At 41.1% G+C, this 15,800-nt stretch overlaps 1 protein-coding gene across 3 annotated transcripts in view; it reads left to right on the top strand.

Annotated features, from left to right (window-relative positions):
- Positions 1-315: 315 nt before the first annotated feature.
- The window catches only part of MRPL48 (mitochondrial ribosomal protein L48), a 48,842-nt gene continuing 33,357 nt past the window's right edge, over positions 316-15,800 (top strand). The window contains exons 1-3 of one of the 3 annotated variants that reach the window (XM_070625862.1): positions 316-859; positions 9,507-9,559; positions 13,505-13,542. In XM_070625862.1, coding sequence (XP_070481963.1) covers positions 839-859; positions 9,507-9,559; positions 13,505-13,542 — 112 coding nt within the window. In that variant the 5' untranslated portion in view covers positions 316-838. Of the gene's footprint in view, positions 860-1,103; positions 1,293-9,506; positions 9,560-13,504; positions 13,543-15,800 lie in introns of those variants that run through there. The other 2 variants (XM_070625863.1, XM_070625864.1) reach the window with 2 other exon arrangements.

Genomic DNA, 15,800 nt, shown 5'->3' with positions numbered 1-15,800 from the left:
CATGTAATATTCATCTCCATGTTCCCAGGGTTCAATCAAAGGACTGGCACAAAGTCATGCTAAGTAAAAGGTTGATGTGTGTAAGGTAAGTAAACGAATGTGTGCAGTGACCTTTATCTCATGTGAGAAGGGATGTGTCATGACGAAAACACTTTGCATAGAGACTGAGTTTGAAACTCAGTTCTGCCTCGGTAGGTTGGCCCCGGACAAGTGTTTTAACCTCTTGCAATATCCTTATATGTAAAATCGAGTGATAATATCTCACTAACAGGCTTGTTATAAGGAATAAATTAAGTGATGCTCTGAGCACAATGCATTGCATAGAGTGATCGCGCAATATAAGGTAGTTATTACCAATTATTATGAGGCAGTTGAATGTCAGGAAGGTTCTCTTAGGGTCATTTAGCTTTTAAATCGAAGTTAGAAGTCAGATCACGTCCTGTGCTAGACACTGGAATGAATTAATCAGACAGGATCTCAGTTCTTGAGGAAGCCACAAATATGGGAAAGAGTAACAAATAATTAATACATGATATGGTCGATGAAATGGCAGAATTATGTGCAAAGTATTGGGGCAACAAAGAGATGGCAATTAATTCTGCCTGGAGAAACAGCAGTGAAGGTGACACTCGAGCTGTAGTGAGGGCGGAGTCTGGGGGCATTTCTAGACAGCCTTAGAAGCTGCCGGAACCAAGATGCTGCGGGAGTTGAGTGAGTCTCGGTCGGATATCATTACTGGACGCGATCGAGGCCGTTCCGTCAGTGTTTTCAGACGCCCAGGGATCGCAGCTGCTTGGGGCAGTCCTCAGCTTCCACAATTACAGGCTGCAGCAAAAGGATGAACGGAGCTCTAGAAAAGGTAACGTAGGTCCCACTCACGCTGGGCGCGGGGGACGTGGTAGGGAGCGCAGAGGTGGGAGGCGGCCGCGCGGCTATTGCCGCCTCTGCGGACATCCGGGCATGAGGCTCTGGCGAGAACACGGCTCTTCCCGGCAGCACACGCGGCGCCTTTTAGTCAAAGGCGCTCCCTCCTCTCCGCGCCGGGCGTCCTCGCTCGCGCTGACCCGCGCGCCACGCCCCCTGCGCTCGCTTCTCTCGCCGCCCTTTGGCCTGGAAAGAGAACGGAGCCACGATGAGAATCACGAGGCTGGGATGGGTCCAGATAACTTGAATGACCTTGACTAGGTCATTTCATTTTTGCATTGTCGTTAACTTACGGAATTTCTTCGAAGAAAACCATTTTGACTTGCTGAACTGATTGGGCTGGGAGGCTGCTTGACGATAAAGGAAGGGTAATAATAAACTTCATATTTACTTACAGAAGCTTAAGTAACCACAGTAAAACCGTGTGAACCACCATAAATGCGTTCTTTGGCCTTCCCTTGTCCTCTGAACAGAGTTAACTGATTTCAGTTATGCTCTTCCGGTTGTATCATGCTATTTAGAATAATCTTATTTTTAGCAGTTTATGTTAAAATTTTATTTTAGGCATTAATTGTACAGACTATGTCTCCATGCTGCATAGATCAGCATGATCATTGCTGCTCATGGTCCTACTAGTATTTACCTTGGGGCAGCCCCGACTGTCTCTAGATGTGTTTTTTTAAGGGCCCAACCTCACTTCATCCTTTATGAAATAACTCACTGTTGTTCATCATAGCCAAATTGTGAGAATTTGGCTAGATCTGGTGAAATGATAATAGAAAAAAAAAATCAAAGTTCTGAAATTCCGTTGTTAAAGATGGTCAGATTGATCCATGACTCCACTCTCCTGCTCTCTTTGCCCTGATTCTGAGGAATGCTGAATGAGAGGGATCATATTTCAAGGAATACTGTTTTCCACCATTGTATACTCCAGGAGAGCCTATGGAAGTCTGTCAATAGTCCATCACCTAAACATACAAGGGCAGAGAGGGCCCTACACGTCTGATGGTACTGTTCCCTTTCAGACTCCTTTGCTGCTGACTTTACTCTTCCTTTCTGCCCTGCGGCTTTGGCCAGAGAGTCTCTTCTTGACTTAACAAATACTGAATTCCTGATCCTTCATCTGTGGAGACTTCTCACTTGGAGTGCCCTCACCCTTCTCATCACCTATTCCAGTGCTCCATCCTTCAAGACACAGCTCAGTTCTCATCTTTTCCATAAAACCTTTCTGACCACTCTGTCTAAAGTGCCTGTTTATTTTCTGGACTCCTAGCTGGTATTATCTTTTGGCACCTAATCATATGCAGTCTTGTGACCATCCTTGTGTCAGCCTGTCTGGAAGTGTTAGTTAATATTTTACACTTATAAGGAAAAACCATGGCATTTGCATCAGACCTGGGTTCTATCTCTTGCTAGCTATACGACCTTAGGTGGGGTATTTGACCTCTTTGTGCTTCAGTTTCATATCTGTAAAATGCAGATGATGATGCCCACCATATGGAGTTGTTGTAAAGATTATGGAAGATAATGGAAGTAAGAGTACTTTGTAAGGTGTGAAAGACTATACAAGTAGATATATTGATATTATTCTACAGTTAATAAACTACTTTCATTTGCATAATTTCATTTGATCTTCACAATATTATGAGATAATCCTGGCAGGCACAACAGATGAGGAAATGGAAGCTACTGGCACAATGTCTGATACATAATAGGTTCTCAAATGTTCTACTGAATGCCTGAATGAATGAATGCCTTGCCTACTTCTTAAGTGCTTAATACTGAGACTGGAGCCTAGATTTTCTACCCCTCCTAAGACCCCACTGCCTTTCCGTTTCTCAGTATTTCACATCTCCCTAATTTGATAAAATCTACGTTTTCTTCATCTGTGAAATGAGGAATGAAAACTTTCCTTGACCTTCCTAGATGTCAGTCCTTCTCTTCTTTGTGATCTATACAGCCCATTATACTGATCTCACATTGCAATGTAATAAATAATTTGTACATCTGCTTTCCTCACTAGAAAGATCTGAGGGTAGTCAACTGTATTTTCTTCATGTCTGTATGTGCCCAGCCTACAGTGTGCTTGGCCTAAAGTAGGTACCTGATAAATATTGAATGAATAAGTAAATGAACAAATGTTGACATTACATGGTAAGTACATGGTGGAGCTGGGACTAGAACTTCAAACTCTTAGCTCATTGCTCTTTCCTTGGGACCCTAAGAAGTTTTTAGCTTATAGTCATCTCAAATTTTAGATGAGTGAGAAAGCCAGCTTTACTGGAATAAAACTGGGTGGAATCACACACATCTTTTGGTCAACAGAAGTGGTAGAGCAGGGTAGATCCAATTAGGACACTAATGCTGATATTCCCAAGACCCCCAGAAAATGTATTGATTGTTTAAGGTGGCAGGATCGTGTCTGTGGAAGTCAGAATGCACCAGGGAATGGGTGGCTCACCTGCTCAGTTACTTTGCACAGAAAATGGATGGGCCTGGAGTGTCAAGCTCAGGTCTGGATGTCACTCACCCTGAGGTTACCGTTCATCTCTCAGGATTACCATACTCCTGAACCAGAAGGATATGGTTAGGGGAGGGGTGGTGATCACAAAATGTGTGCCAGATTGAGTCTCCCCAGCCCAGAAGGAGCAACCTTGGGGATTGGTCTCATATGGAGCAGAGTTCATATGAACAAATAGCAGCGAGGATTGAAGCAAATGACAAGCTAAGAGACATGAATTAGGAGAACATAAGAAGATATGAAATTTGGAGCAGACAAATTTCAGGGTGCCTAGAAAGGGAGTCCAAAAGCCCGGGAAAATGGTCAAGAAGTTGGCTGTTTCCTGGTTACTGTGAGACTGTAAATTCTGAAGCACAGGGACATTTTTCTATGTTGTTTGTGGTTTTATCTTCAGCATCTGTCACACACTAAAGTACATATCGTTTAGTAAATGAGGAGCTGAACAATCACCCCCGTTATCATCACTCCTACCAATTTGACCATTAACAATGTTCCTTGCACTTGCTAAGCCCTTTTCATATCTTATCTAATTTAATCAGATCAACAACTCTATGAGGTAAGTTTTTTATAACGTCTTTAGGGATAAGGAAGTGAGGTTTGGAAGGGTTTATTAATTCAATCAGCAAGTATTTATTGAGCTGCTTCTCTGTGCCAGGGAGTATGCTAGATGCTGAAATGTAGCAGTTTCCTGTCTTCATGGAGATCATATTCCTAGCAAAAGAGACAGATGACTTAAACATATAAATAGTTAACTAATTGTGGTAAATGCCACAAAAGAAAGATTCTGGGTGCTATATGAGTGTATAAAGTCTGAGCAGTCAGAAAGTTTTCTTGAGGATGTTCCATGACTAAAAGAATGATAGAATTTAGGGTCCAGCCTGGTGGTGCAGCAGTTAAGTGCGCACGTTCGGCTTTGGCGATCTGGGGTTCACCGGTTCAGATCCCACTCAGCAAGCCATGCTGTGGTAGGTGTCCCACATATAAAGTAGGGGAAGATGGGCACAGATGTTAGCTCAGGGCCAGTCTTCCTCAGCAAAAAGAGGAGGATTGGTAGCAGTTAGCTCAGGGCTAATCTTCCTCAAAAGAAAAGAAGAATGATAGAATTTAAACAGTGAGAGCATGTGCAAAGGCTCTGAAATGAGAACACGCTCAGAGTTCCAGAGGGCCCAGAGGAAGTTGGGAGGGAGAGAAGCAGTGGGGCTTGGATCGAGAGAGAGTGTGTAGAGAAGTATGGGGATGAGAGCTGGGGAGATGGTCAGGCATTGGATTTACATTTCAGGTAACCAGAGGTATTTTAAAACTGAATTTAGGCACCAGTGTAGTGGTTAAGTTTGCACTCTCTGCTTCTGCGGCCCAGGGTTTGTGGGTTTGGATCCTGGGTATGGACCTACGCCACTCATCAAGCCATTATGTGGCGGCATCCCACAAACAAAGTGGAGGAAGACTGGCACAGACGTTGGCTCAGGGACAATCTTCTTCACCAAAAACACACAAAGAAACCTAACTGAATTTAGTCCTGGAGGAAGTTAGGGAATTGGGCTTAACAGAGCTCAGCAGTGGCCTGGAAGTGCCATCCAGCACTTATAGTGTGAAGCCAGATATTTCTTTCACTTCTTTTTTAAAAAATTGAGATATAATTCATATACCATAACATTCACCCCTCGATAGTGGACAGTGCAGTGGTTTTTAGTTTATTCACAAAGTTGTTCAGCCATCACAACTATCTAATTCCAGAACTTTTTCATCACTCCAAAAAGAAACCCTGCACCCGATAAGCAGTCACTCGTCATTCCCTACTCTGCTCATCCCCTGATAACCACTTAGCTACTTTCTGTCTCTATGGATTTGTCTGCTGTGGCCATTTCTTATAAATGAAATCATACTGAATGTGAGGCCAAGTATTTCTTCAGTGGTTTGCCAGAGATCATACAGCTAGTAAAATAGAAGTGCTGATAGTCAAACCCAGGTCTGTGTGAACCTATAACCTGGGCTCCTAACTGCTGTAAAGACTCCGTGCAAAGACAGACTTTGACAGTCAACCTATTCAATATATTTAGGAGAGAATGGCCAAAGGAAAAATTACAAACAAAAGCAATTTTGAAAAAACTTAGGAAAAGGTCAGCTAGAACACCACTTATTAGCTCTGTGCGTTGGACATATTAATTCACCCATCTGTGCTTTGGTTTCCTCACAGTAAATGGAGGTAGAAATATCTACCACACAGAACGGTTGTAGATTGAAGGAAATGATGTTTGGCATATAGCAGGTGCTCAAGAAAGGTACGATTATTAAGGCTATTTTTATTACCATATGAGTTTCACTAATATAAATTGGTATTACTCTTTTGCAAGGCAGTGTGGCAGAATGGAAAAGATGGCCTTTGAGTTCAGTCAGACTTGGCTTTGAATTCCTGGCACCTCTTACCAACTGGGCAATTTACCTAAGCTGGTGTTTTTTCCTCTATACAATGGCGGCAATTATCTCATAATGTTTCAGTCAGAGGACTGGTGTAAATATTAATTGAAATAGTACATGTAAAGTGCTTAGCACAAAGGATGTACTCAATAAGTGATAATAACAATGCTATTTTAAGTAATATTTGTTAATATACAAATATATTCTGTTAATATTCATAAAACAGCTCTCAGTTGTTTGTCTCACGGGCCCCTGACTCACCACTGTCACCACCCACCCTAGGGCCTTGGTGTCCGAAACTCCTCACACACTATAGATTTTGCCCTGTGACTTCAGTTGTCAGGTTGCTATTCAGGCCTTTCTCAATTCCTGGCTGCCTAGCTCGTGGGACAAGTATTTTTGTAATCCACTGCAGCAGCTGTGTCCTCATTCATTCATTCACTAGCATCACAGCCCTCCTCTTTCATTTGCACCAGAGCTGGAGCTGCTCCTCATTTGCTGACTGTGGGGAGGGGGTATTTGTGGATACAGTCCCAAAATAGATTACTTTTGTCCTGCTAAATAATGCCGAGCATTGCAGGGGAGAGGAAGCACGTTTCCCAGAGCTGAGAGGGAGAGTTCGCACCACAATTTGAATGTCTTCCAGAAAGTTGCCAACCCTTAAGCCTCGGTTTTAGATAATTAAATTCCTAGCTGTTGTAGAGCCTCAGAAATCGGAACAATTAAAGTGAGGAAAAATCAGTCTCGTCTAGATTTTTCTTCCCATCCATACCTCTTCTGTATGAAGTGACCCATTTAAGAATACATTCTGTTCACTCTGATTTCTATTCTGTTTGTCTTGGTTGATAGATCTTGGGCCTAGAGGGACCTTTGAGTCATCTGCTCTAACTCCAGAGAGGAGAATTACTAGGCAAGGTATGGTGGCCAGTGGTGGAGGAAGCTGCCCGGAGCTCCTGTCTCCCAGGGCTCCCAGTTGCCTATTCTTTTATGCTGGCCAATGTTAGGTTAAGCATATTGCACACATACTTTACAAAGTATTATATTAGTATCTGCTTTAATTGTGATTTTTAGAATCGTCTATGCACTTTGCCCTTCCTTCTTTCTGTTCATATCCTTCCAAATCTTCATGACCTCACATTCTCTGGGAGACTTTTCCTAAATTTGATCATTTTTCCCCTTGATTTCCTAAACATTAACACATTCATTTATGTGAGAGAGGGTGTAAAATAGTGGGGAAATTATGGGCTTTAGAGAGAAACCTAAGATCCTATACTAGTTCTTATAGTAGCTGTTTGACTTTGGGTAAGTTACTTAATCTCAGTTTCCTCAACTGTAAAATGGGATAATAATACTTATCCTGTAAGGGAATTATGATTTAAACACATGGTAGGTAACTGAACAAAATAGATGTGGGTGGTAATAAATGGTAACAATGATTATCACTAATTTACTTCTTTCTAATCATTTATTTATTCATCAAAACAAACTTTGATTGACAACGTCTACAATGTGCCTGAGAGGAATATGACATGGCCCTTGCCCCTGAGGACCTCTTGGTTTAGTATAGTAGTCTATGGGTGATCTTAAGAGTTTCAGTGAATCTCTTGAAGTAGTATGTAAACTTTTGGATATCCATGCCGATATGTATTTGTCTGGGGAGAAGGTTCATGACTGAGCAGATTCTCAGCAATGTCACTACACCCTAAAAGCTCAAACCTTCTCCTGCTGGCCATCTCCACCTGGCTTTCCTGCCAGAGGTGCTTGTTGTTCATACTGTCTATTTTGACTTAATCTTCTTTTTTTTTTTTTAAAGATTTTATTTTTCCTTTCTCTCCAAAACCCCCTGGTACATAGTTGTATATATATTTTTTAGTTGTGGGTCTTTCTAGTTGTGGCATGTGGGATGCTGACTCAGCGTGGCCTGACGAGCGGTGCCATGTCCGTGCCCAGGATTTGAACTGGCGAAACCCCGGGCCGCTGAAGCGGAGTGCGAGAACTTAACCACTCGGCCACAGGGCCAGCCCCTGACTTAATCTTATAATACTTGCTGTGTTGCTCAGCTGTTTAATGCAAATATATGTTCATATCTCCAGCCATTCAAACTCCTATAAGACGGGGATTCTGCTTACATTTTTTAATAGCTTTATTGAGATACAATTCATATACTGTACAATTCACCCATTTAAAGTGTACTATTCAGTGGCTTTTAATATGTTCATAGTTGTGCAACCATCACTACAATCAATTTTAGAACATTTTCATCACCCCAAAAAGAAACCCCATGTCCCTTAGCTATCATCCCCAGCTCCCCAGACCCTCCAGCCCTAGGCAACCACTAATCTACTTTCTTTCTCTATAGATTTGCCTAGTCTGGGTATTTCACAATATTTGGCCCTTTGTGACTAGCTTCTTTCACTTAGCATAATGTTTTCAAAGTTTATCCATGTTGTTACATTTTGTTTTTATATTTCCTTTAATATTCAGCACAGTAGCTGGCACATAAAAGGCTTTTTAAAAATAAACTATTTTAGAATAGTTTTAGAATTACAAGAGAGTTGCAAAGATAGTACAAAGAATTCCCATATGTCCTCTTATTATCTTACATTAATATGGTGCATTTTTTCATAATAATGAACCGATATTGATATATTATTATTAAAGTCCAAACTTTATTCATATTTCTTTCATTTTTTTAATGTAATGTCCTTTTTCTGTTATAAGATCCCCTCCAGGATGTTATATTATGTTTAGACGTCTTGTCTCCTTAGGCTCCTCTTGTCTGTGATAGCTTCTCAGACTTTTCCTTGTTTCTACATAATAGCCTCTAACATATATATGTTGCAACAATTGAAATTGTTACCCATAGTGGACAGGATTTTCTCTTTATGTTATGGGACCTTAAGGACATTTAGTATTTATCATCTAGTTACTTTGTAAAAAGACTTCCTGTGTTAAACGTGCCCTTAGTAAAGCTACACCACTGACCTTTTGGCTGGGTGGCCCCAGGGCAGAGTGAGAGTGAAATAACTGGGTTGGGGGGAAGCTTAGGAGGGGAAGCTGCCCCTGCAACTGCCTCCTCTCATTATTATTGTTTTGTTGATGTTGGTATCATTGTTATTATTATTGAGAAAGACATTGAGAAAGGCGTTATTGAGAAAGGCATTGCCTTTGAAGTGAAACAGCGCTCTTAGCCACTTAGCTATAATTTCCTGGAATATAACTTCTATGGGTCTTCAGTCACCTCAGCGGTAGAATTGCCTTGCAGGGTTTTGAGAATTAGGGAACAGTTAAGAAAGTCCCTCACCTGGTACCTCTACTTGGCAGATGCCTAATAGGTGTTGATTGATAGTAGAACAAATAGATCAAACTGGAAAGAGGAAATAGGGTAAAAAAAAAAAAAAAAAAAAGCAGCATGGAAGGGAAGCTTTTGCTTTTTGAGCATTTTCTGTAGTGGGTAAAATAAGAAAGAAGATGACCTTGGTTTGCTGGCATGTTTGGTTATTAACTGTAGGACAGCTTCCTTGCTAGATAAGAGTGTTTGAGTCCTTTTTGGTTTGTGTACTGTGGGTTTCTAGCCTCTTTGTGAAGAGGTGCTTGGAGATCTGTGAATGCTTAAGATTGTTCTAACATGGCTGTTTTGCTGTAGGTGCTGTGTCTGAGGAACAACATCATTTTTACGCAAGCCTTTTCCCTCTTAAGGTAAGTGATGCGGGGTCGGTGAGCCAAGGAGTCTAAAGAAAGATTTCTTAGACTCTCAAGATCTGGCAGTAGTGCTCTTTTATTTAGAGAATAGTGTGGAATAGCATGGGGACAGGACCCATGGGCAGTAAGAGCTTCTGCTGCCGCCGCTTCTGCTGCCCCCACTGGCATGGGGACAGGGCCCATGGATAGGCAGAGCAGCTGCTGCTGCCCCTGCTGGCATGGGGACAGGACCCATGGGCAGGCAGAGCTGGTGCCTGGGGACAGGACCCACGGGCGGTCAGAGCTCCTGCTGCTGCCGCTGCTGCTGCCCCCGCTGGCATGGGGACAGGACCCATGGGCAGGCAGAGCTGGTGTGTGGGGACAAGACCCACGGGCAGTCAGAGCTCCTGCTGCTGCCGCTGCTGCTGCCCCCGCTGGCATGGGGACAGGACCCATGGGCAGGCAGAGCTGGTGCGTGGGGACAGGACCCACGGGCAGTCAGAGCTCCTGCTGCTGCCCCCGCTGGCATGGGGACAGGACCCATGGGCAGGCAGAGCTGGTGCGTGGGGACAAGACCCACGAGCAGTCAGAGCTCCTGCTGCTGCCCCGAGTTGAGGGTTAGGGCTAATTTTATAAGGCATGGGTATGTGACTTATTTTTACTGGAAAAAAAAGAAAAAGAAAAAGATGATGTAAAAAGTCATTAAATGATTTCAGTGCAGATGGGGTCTGGTTATTGTGCGGTCATATAACTTTAGATACGAATCTGGCCATATAGATCGGCATGCAGGTGAGGATGCCCCAGGCTTCTCTCCCTGGGGCAGTCCTAATTTATACCATAAAAAAAGTCCACTGGGTCGTATAGTTTGGCATGTAGGCCAGGTCACCTTGGGCTTCTCTAGCTGGGGCAGCCTTAATCCACATCAGTAAGGACATTAATAACAGCAATTACACAGAGCCAATATTTGCATTCTGCTAGGCAGATCACAACATTCTTCTTTCATCATCTCCAATAGCATGTCTACTAAGGATCTCAGGCATTAACTCCCCACCGGCTTGCTCCTTCCCCATTCTCAGTAAATGACAACTCCATTCATCTAGTTGCTCAGGCCAAAATCCTTGGAGTCATCCTTGACACTGTCATTTCTCTCACTCTACATACAATTCCTTAGCAAATCCTGTCAGCTCTACTTTTGAAATATGTACATAATCAAACCATTTCTCACCTCCAGTTTCAGGTCTCATGCTTTCTGTTTTGCTAAACTGCTAGGGAGCAGCTCCTCTTCTCTTCTTTACTACCTTCATCCTGCCTCCTAACTGGTCTCCCTGCTTTTACTTTTGTATTCTATCCTTTGCACTAAAACCAGAGCGATTCTTATAAAATCATGTTAGCTCACATCATTCCTCTCTCAGAACTCTCCAGTGGTGTCCATCTCACTCACAATAAAATCTATAGTTCTTACCATGGCCTACAAGGCTTATATACTGTGCTCCCTCAATCTATACTACTACGTACTCAGCATTAGCCACACTGGCTCCCTTTCTATTCCTTGATGATCTAAGCACTCTACCACTCCAGGATCTTTGCACATTCTTCCCACAGATATCCATATGGCTTGTTCTTTTACTTTATTCAGGTTTGTGCCCAAATGTCATCTCATCAGAAAGGCCTTCCCTGACTACCCTATTTTATATAAAATAGCCCCCCTCTATCAATCTTTGTTTCCTTACCCTGCTTTATTTTTCTTCATAGTGGGTATCACTATCTGACGCATTATACATATAGTTATATATTTATATAAATTTATATATATAAATGGTGTCTGGCACATATGGTGTCTGACTCATAGTAGGCATTTAATAAATATTTGTTTGATGAATATATCCTCATAGTGACCTGGTGAAACAGGTGATATTATCTCAATTTTATACATAAATAACTGAGGTCCAGAGAGGTTAATTGATTGCTCTAGGATGACATAGCTAATATGAGTTAGAGTTAGGATTCAAAGCCAAGTTTTTTTTTCACCATTCTGCATGTACAGTATGCTGCCTCCCATTGTTTTTCTCTAGATGGTAATGAACAGCATTTAGTAGTTTATGTTTCTCTGTTCAGCAGATATTCACTGAGTGTCTTATGTGTGGCAGCCACATGATATAAAACAATGAATTGTATATCTTCCTGGACCACATGGCACTCACTGCCTGGATGATTTGTTTAATCCTTTACGTTTGTTGAAGCCTTTCTCCTTTCACCCCCTTTCCATCTTAATCTGTTTTTCCATCGTTAGTCAGTCAGCTATTCAATAAGCACCTACTGTGGCACCATGCTAGGTATTTTACATGTTCTCCTTAATCTTCACAAAAACACTACAGGACAAATATAAATATCATCATTTTACAAGAGAGGAACCTGGCTCAGAGAGTTTAGGATAGGCTTTCAGTTCCATGAGGTTATACTATTATTACCTGTGTTTTAAAGATGAGATAACCAAGATACAGAGATGTAAAACAACTTGCCTAAGGTTGCAGTTTGGAAACGGTAGAGTCAGCCTTTAATCACAGATCTGCTTGTCTCTAGCTTGTTCCACAGTTTAGTTTCAAAGCTTCTGAACTTGGGCCGGCTCGGTGGCACGGTGGTTAAGTTCACACGTTCCGCTTTGGTGGCCCAGGGTTGGCCGGTTCAAATCCCGGGTGCGGATGTATGCACCGCTTGTAAGCCGTGCTGTGGTAGGCGTCCCACATACAAAATAGAGGAAGATGGGCAAGGATGTTAGCTCAGGCCAATCTTCATGGGCAAAAAGAGAAGGATTGGCGGCAGATGTTAGCTCAGGGCTCATCTTCCTCAAAAAAAAAAAAAAAAAGTAAACTTCTAAAGCTTCTGAACTAAAATACTCTGATTACCTAGTCAGCCGAACACAGCCATTTTATTTTCCTCCATGTTCTTTGGCTTCTGTATCCAGTCTGGCTCTCTTTGCTGTTCCTTCCTCTCCATCCTCCCTGAGCATGTTCTAATAACGCAAGGCTATTGCAAGAACCACCTCACTGGTTCTCTTGCCTCAGTCTCACCTTTTCCCATTCATTGCTCACCTGCTGCCAGGGTTACCTTTCCAAGACTTAAACTTAATTATTTCACTTCTTTGCTTAAACTCTGCCAGAAGCTTCCCACTGCCTCCACAGAGTAGAGACCAAACTCCTTAGCACAGCGTACGAGGTTCTTCATAAACTGGACCCCAATTACCTCTTTTACCCTGCCCCCTTCCCTGCTGCTTAAGTGCCACTCATGTCCAGCTGCCTGTCCTTCCCCAAATATACCACTTTCATACCTCTGCCTAGAATGCTTTCCCCGTAGGGCTAAATAATCGAGAACAGTTCTTCATTTCTTAAAACTCAGCTCAAATAATTTCACCTGTGTGGTGGAAATGACCACATTTTCCTTGGTGTTCCATCAAATCTTGTACATGTTTTTGTTCTGGATGATCACTCTATCGTGGCTCGCATTTCTTTTTATTTATTATTTATTTCTTTTTATTATTATATTTTTAATTGCAGTAACATTGGATCATAACATTATATAGCTTTCAGATGTACAGTGTAATATATTTTGAATTCTGTGTAGGTTACATCATGTTCACCACCCAAAAACTAATTATAGTCCATCCCCTCACATGCGAGCCTAATCACCCCTTTTGTCCTCCCCCCCAATGACTCTCATTTCTCTACATATCTCCCTCCCAACTAGACCATAGATAGAGATATTTTACTTACTTTTGCATCCTCAGGACCTAGCACATTGTCTGGCACATAGTAGGTATTTAATAGTGTTTATATAAAGAAAGGAAGGAGGGACTAAAGAAATATCTAGCATTGGTATATCCTTAATGAGAAGCATATAGCTTTGGTAACTATACAAATAAAATGTGCGTCTCTAACTGTATTCAACATACTTTCTCCCTCTTTTTAGGTTCAGAACTTCAGGAGAGAATCCTGTCTGTTCTGCAGGTAAGCAGTTATTTCCTGATGTAGTCTAACTGCTTCAAGTGATCCTCTAACACTCTAATAATTTTGTCTGGAAGGATGCCTAGCATATCTTTAAGAAGAGTGGCTGGGACCAAGTCCTGCCCCTCACATGGAACAGGACAGCAGTGAAACCATGAAGGAGTGGTCAGGAGCAAGAGCTCTGGAGGAAGTGTGGAATCCAACTCTGCCACATACTTGCTCTGTCATCTTGGACTGTGTCTCCATAGCTTGGTTTCCTCACTGAAAAAAATGGGGATAATTATGCTATAAACTGCAGTGAATGATTTGAAGATTCAGTGAGATAAAACGCATAAAGTGCTTGAAAGAGTTAGCTATTATAATTATTATTGCTACTATTCCAGAGCTGTCTTTCATGTCCGTCATCTACCAGGCTAAGGCTTCTCTTTCAGTATTTTATCCAAAATGAATGTCCGTTCAATCTGATTAACTCAATGAATTTCAATCTCTGTTTCAACCCAATTACTTGCCATTTTTGCTTTGCCTATTAATGTGACAAATTTCAAAGCAACTGTTGGATATTAATGACATCTGTCATTTGACTAAAGAGTATCAGAGGCAAAGGAATGGGAGTAAGAAAGGGAACTAACATTTATTGAGTGCCTAATATGTACCAGGCAGCATGTAAGAGGTTTTACCTCCATTAATTATTTCAGAAGATAGCAGCTATATGTAGAGAATCACCATTTCTACCAGGCCTAAAGCGCAGCATCTCAAAATACGGGCTTCTTTTTATTTGTTAATTTTCTCAACAAACATTTATTGTAGCAGGCTCTGTTTTAGGTGCTGGGGGTACAAAATTAAGATGATACAGTCCTTGCCATTTGGAAGCTTACAGTGTTGTAAGAAATAATTTTTTCCCCAAGAATAATATAAAGAACACTTCTTTTTTTCCTACTGCTTTATTTCCCAACCCCCCCGCCCCGGTACATAGTTGTATATCCTAGTTGCAGGTCCTTCTAGTTGTGGGATATGGGATGCTGCCTCAACGTGGCCTGACGAGCGGTGCCATGTCTGCTCCCAGGATCCAAACCCTGGGCCACTGCAGTGGAGCGCACGAACTTAACCACTCGGCCACAGAGCTGGCCCCTAAAGAACACTTCTATACCCACCACTTAGATTCAGCTGTTGCTAACATTTCGTCATGTTAGCTTTCTCTGTCAGATGTTGTGATACTTCACCCTAAATATTCAGCATGCATTTCTAGAAATAAAGACATTCTTTACATTCTGTTCAAGAACCATATGCAACACCATTATGTCATTCAAGAAAATTAATAATAATGTCCCAATATTATCTAACATTCTATGCATTTCCTAAATTGTTCCCAAAATATATTTTATGGGTATTATTATATTATAACCAAGAGCCAACGAAGGTTCGTGCTTTGCATTTCACTATTATGTCACCTTTAATATAGAACAGTTCTGCCACTGTTTTATTTCTACAACAGTGACTTTTTGATTAGGCCGGCCATTTGTCTTATAGCATGTCCTTCCTTCTTGATTTGTCTGATTATTTCTTTGTGGTGTTATATAACATATTATTCTGCCTCCTTCCTAAAATCTGGAAGTTAGATCTAAAAGCTTAGATTTAAGTTAAACAGTTTACCAAGAAAACTTCATAACTGATCCTTTGAACTTCATATTGCATCCTAACAGGAGATTAAAAAAAAAAACCACTAAGAATATCTAATCATAAAAGTGAAAAGCATCCATTTTAAAGAATATAGAAAACACACACATACATGAAGAAGCTGAAGAAAATAAAAATCACCTACAATCCTACCATCCAGAGATTTTGCTTAACATTTTGATGTGTATCCTACTAGGTCTTTTTCTAGGCATTTCTCTCTCTCTCTCTCTAGGTATATGTATTTTTTTGTCATGCAGTAATGGGGACAAATAATATGTACTCCATTATAATCTGCCTTTTTTAACTTAATCTATGGTAAACATGTTCCTACTACAATAAATAAATAAATATGTAATATCTATATCTGTATAGTATCTATATCTTTAGATTTTATGCATATCTAAGTATTTATATGTATATTTTAATATATATTATAAATATATATTTATATATCTTATATATTATTTATATATATTATTTATATATTTATAAATAAATGTCTATATCTAAATATCTATATAATTATTTTTAATATATTCCCTTAAATGGAACAATTTGTAGGGGAAGATTCTGAGTCTAGTTTTGAA

The sequence above is a fragment of the Equus przewalskii genome, chromosome 6, assembly GCF_037783145.1.
Source record: "Equus przewalskii isolate Varuska chromosome 6, EquPr2, whole genome shotgun sequence".
NCBI lineage: Eukaryota > Metazoa > Chordata > Mammalia > Perissodactyla > Equidae > Equus > Equus przewalskii.
This window is presented reverse-complemented; position numbering and strand designations above follow the sequence as displayed.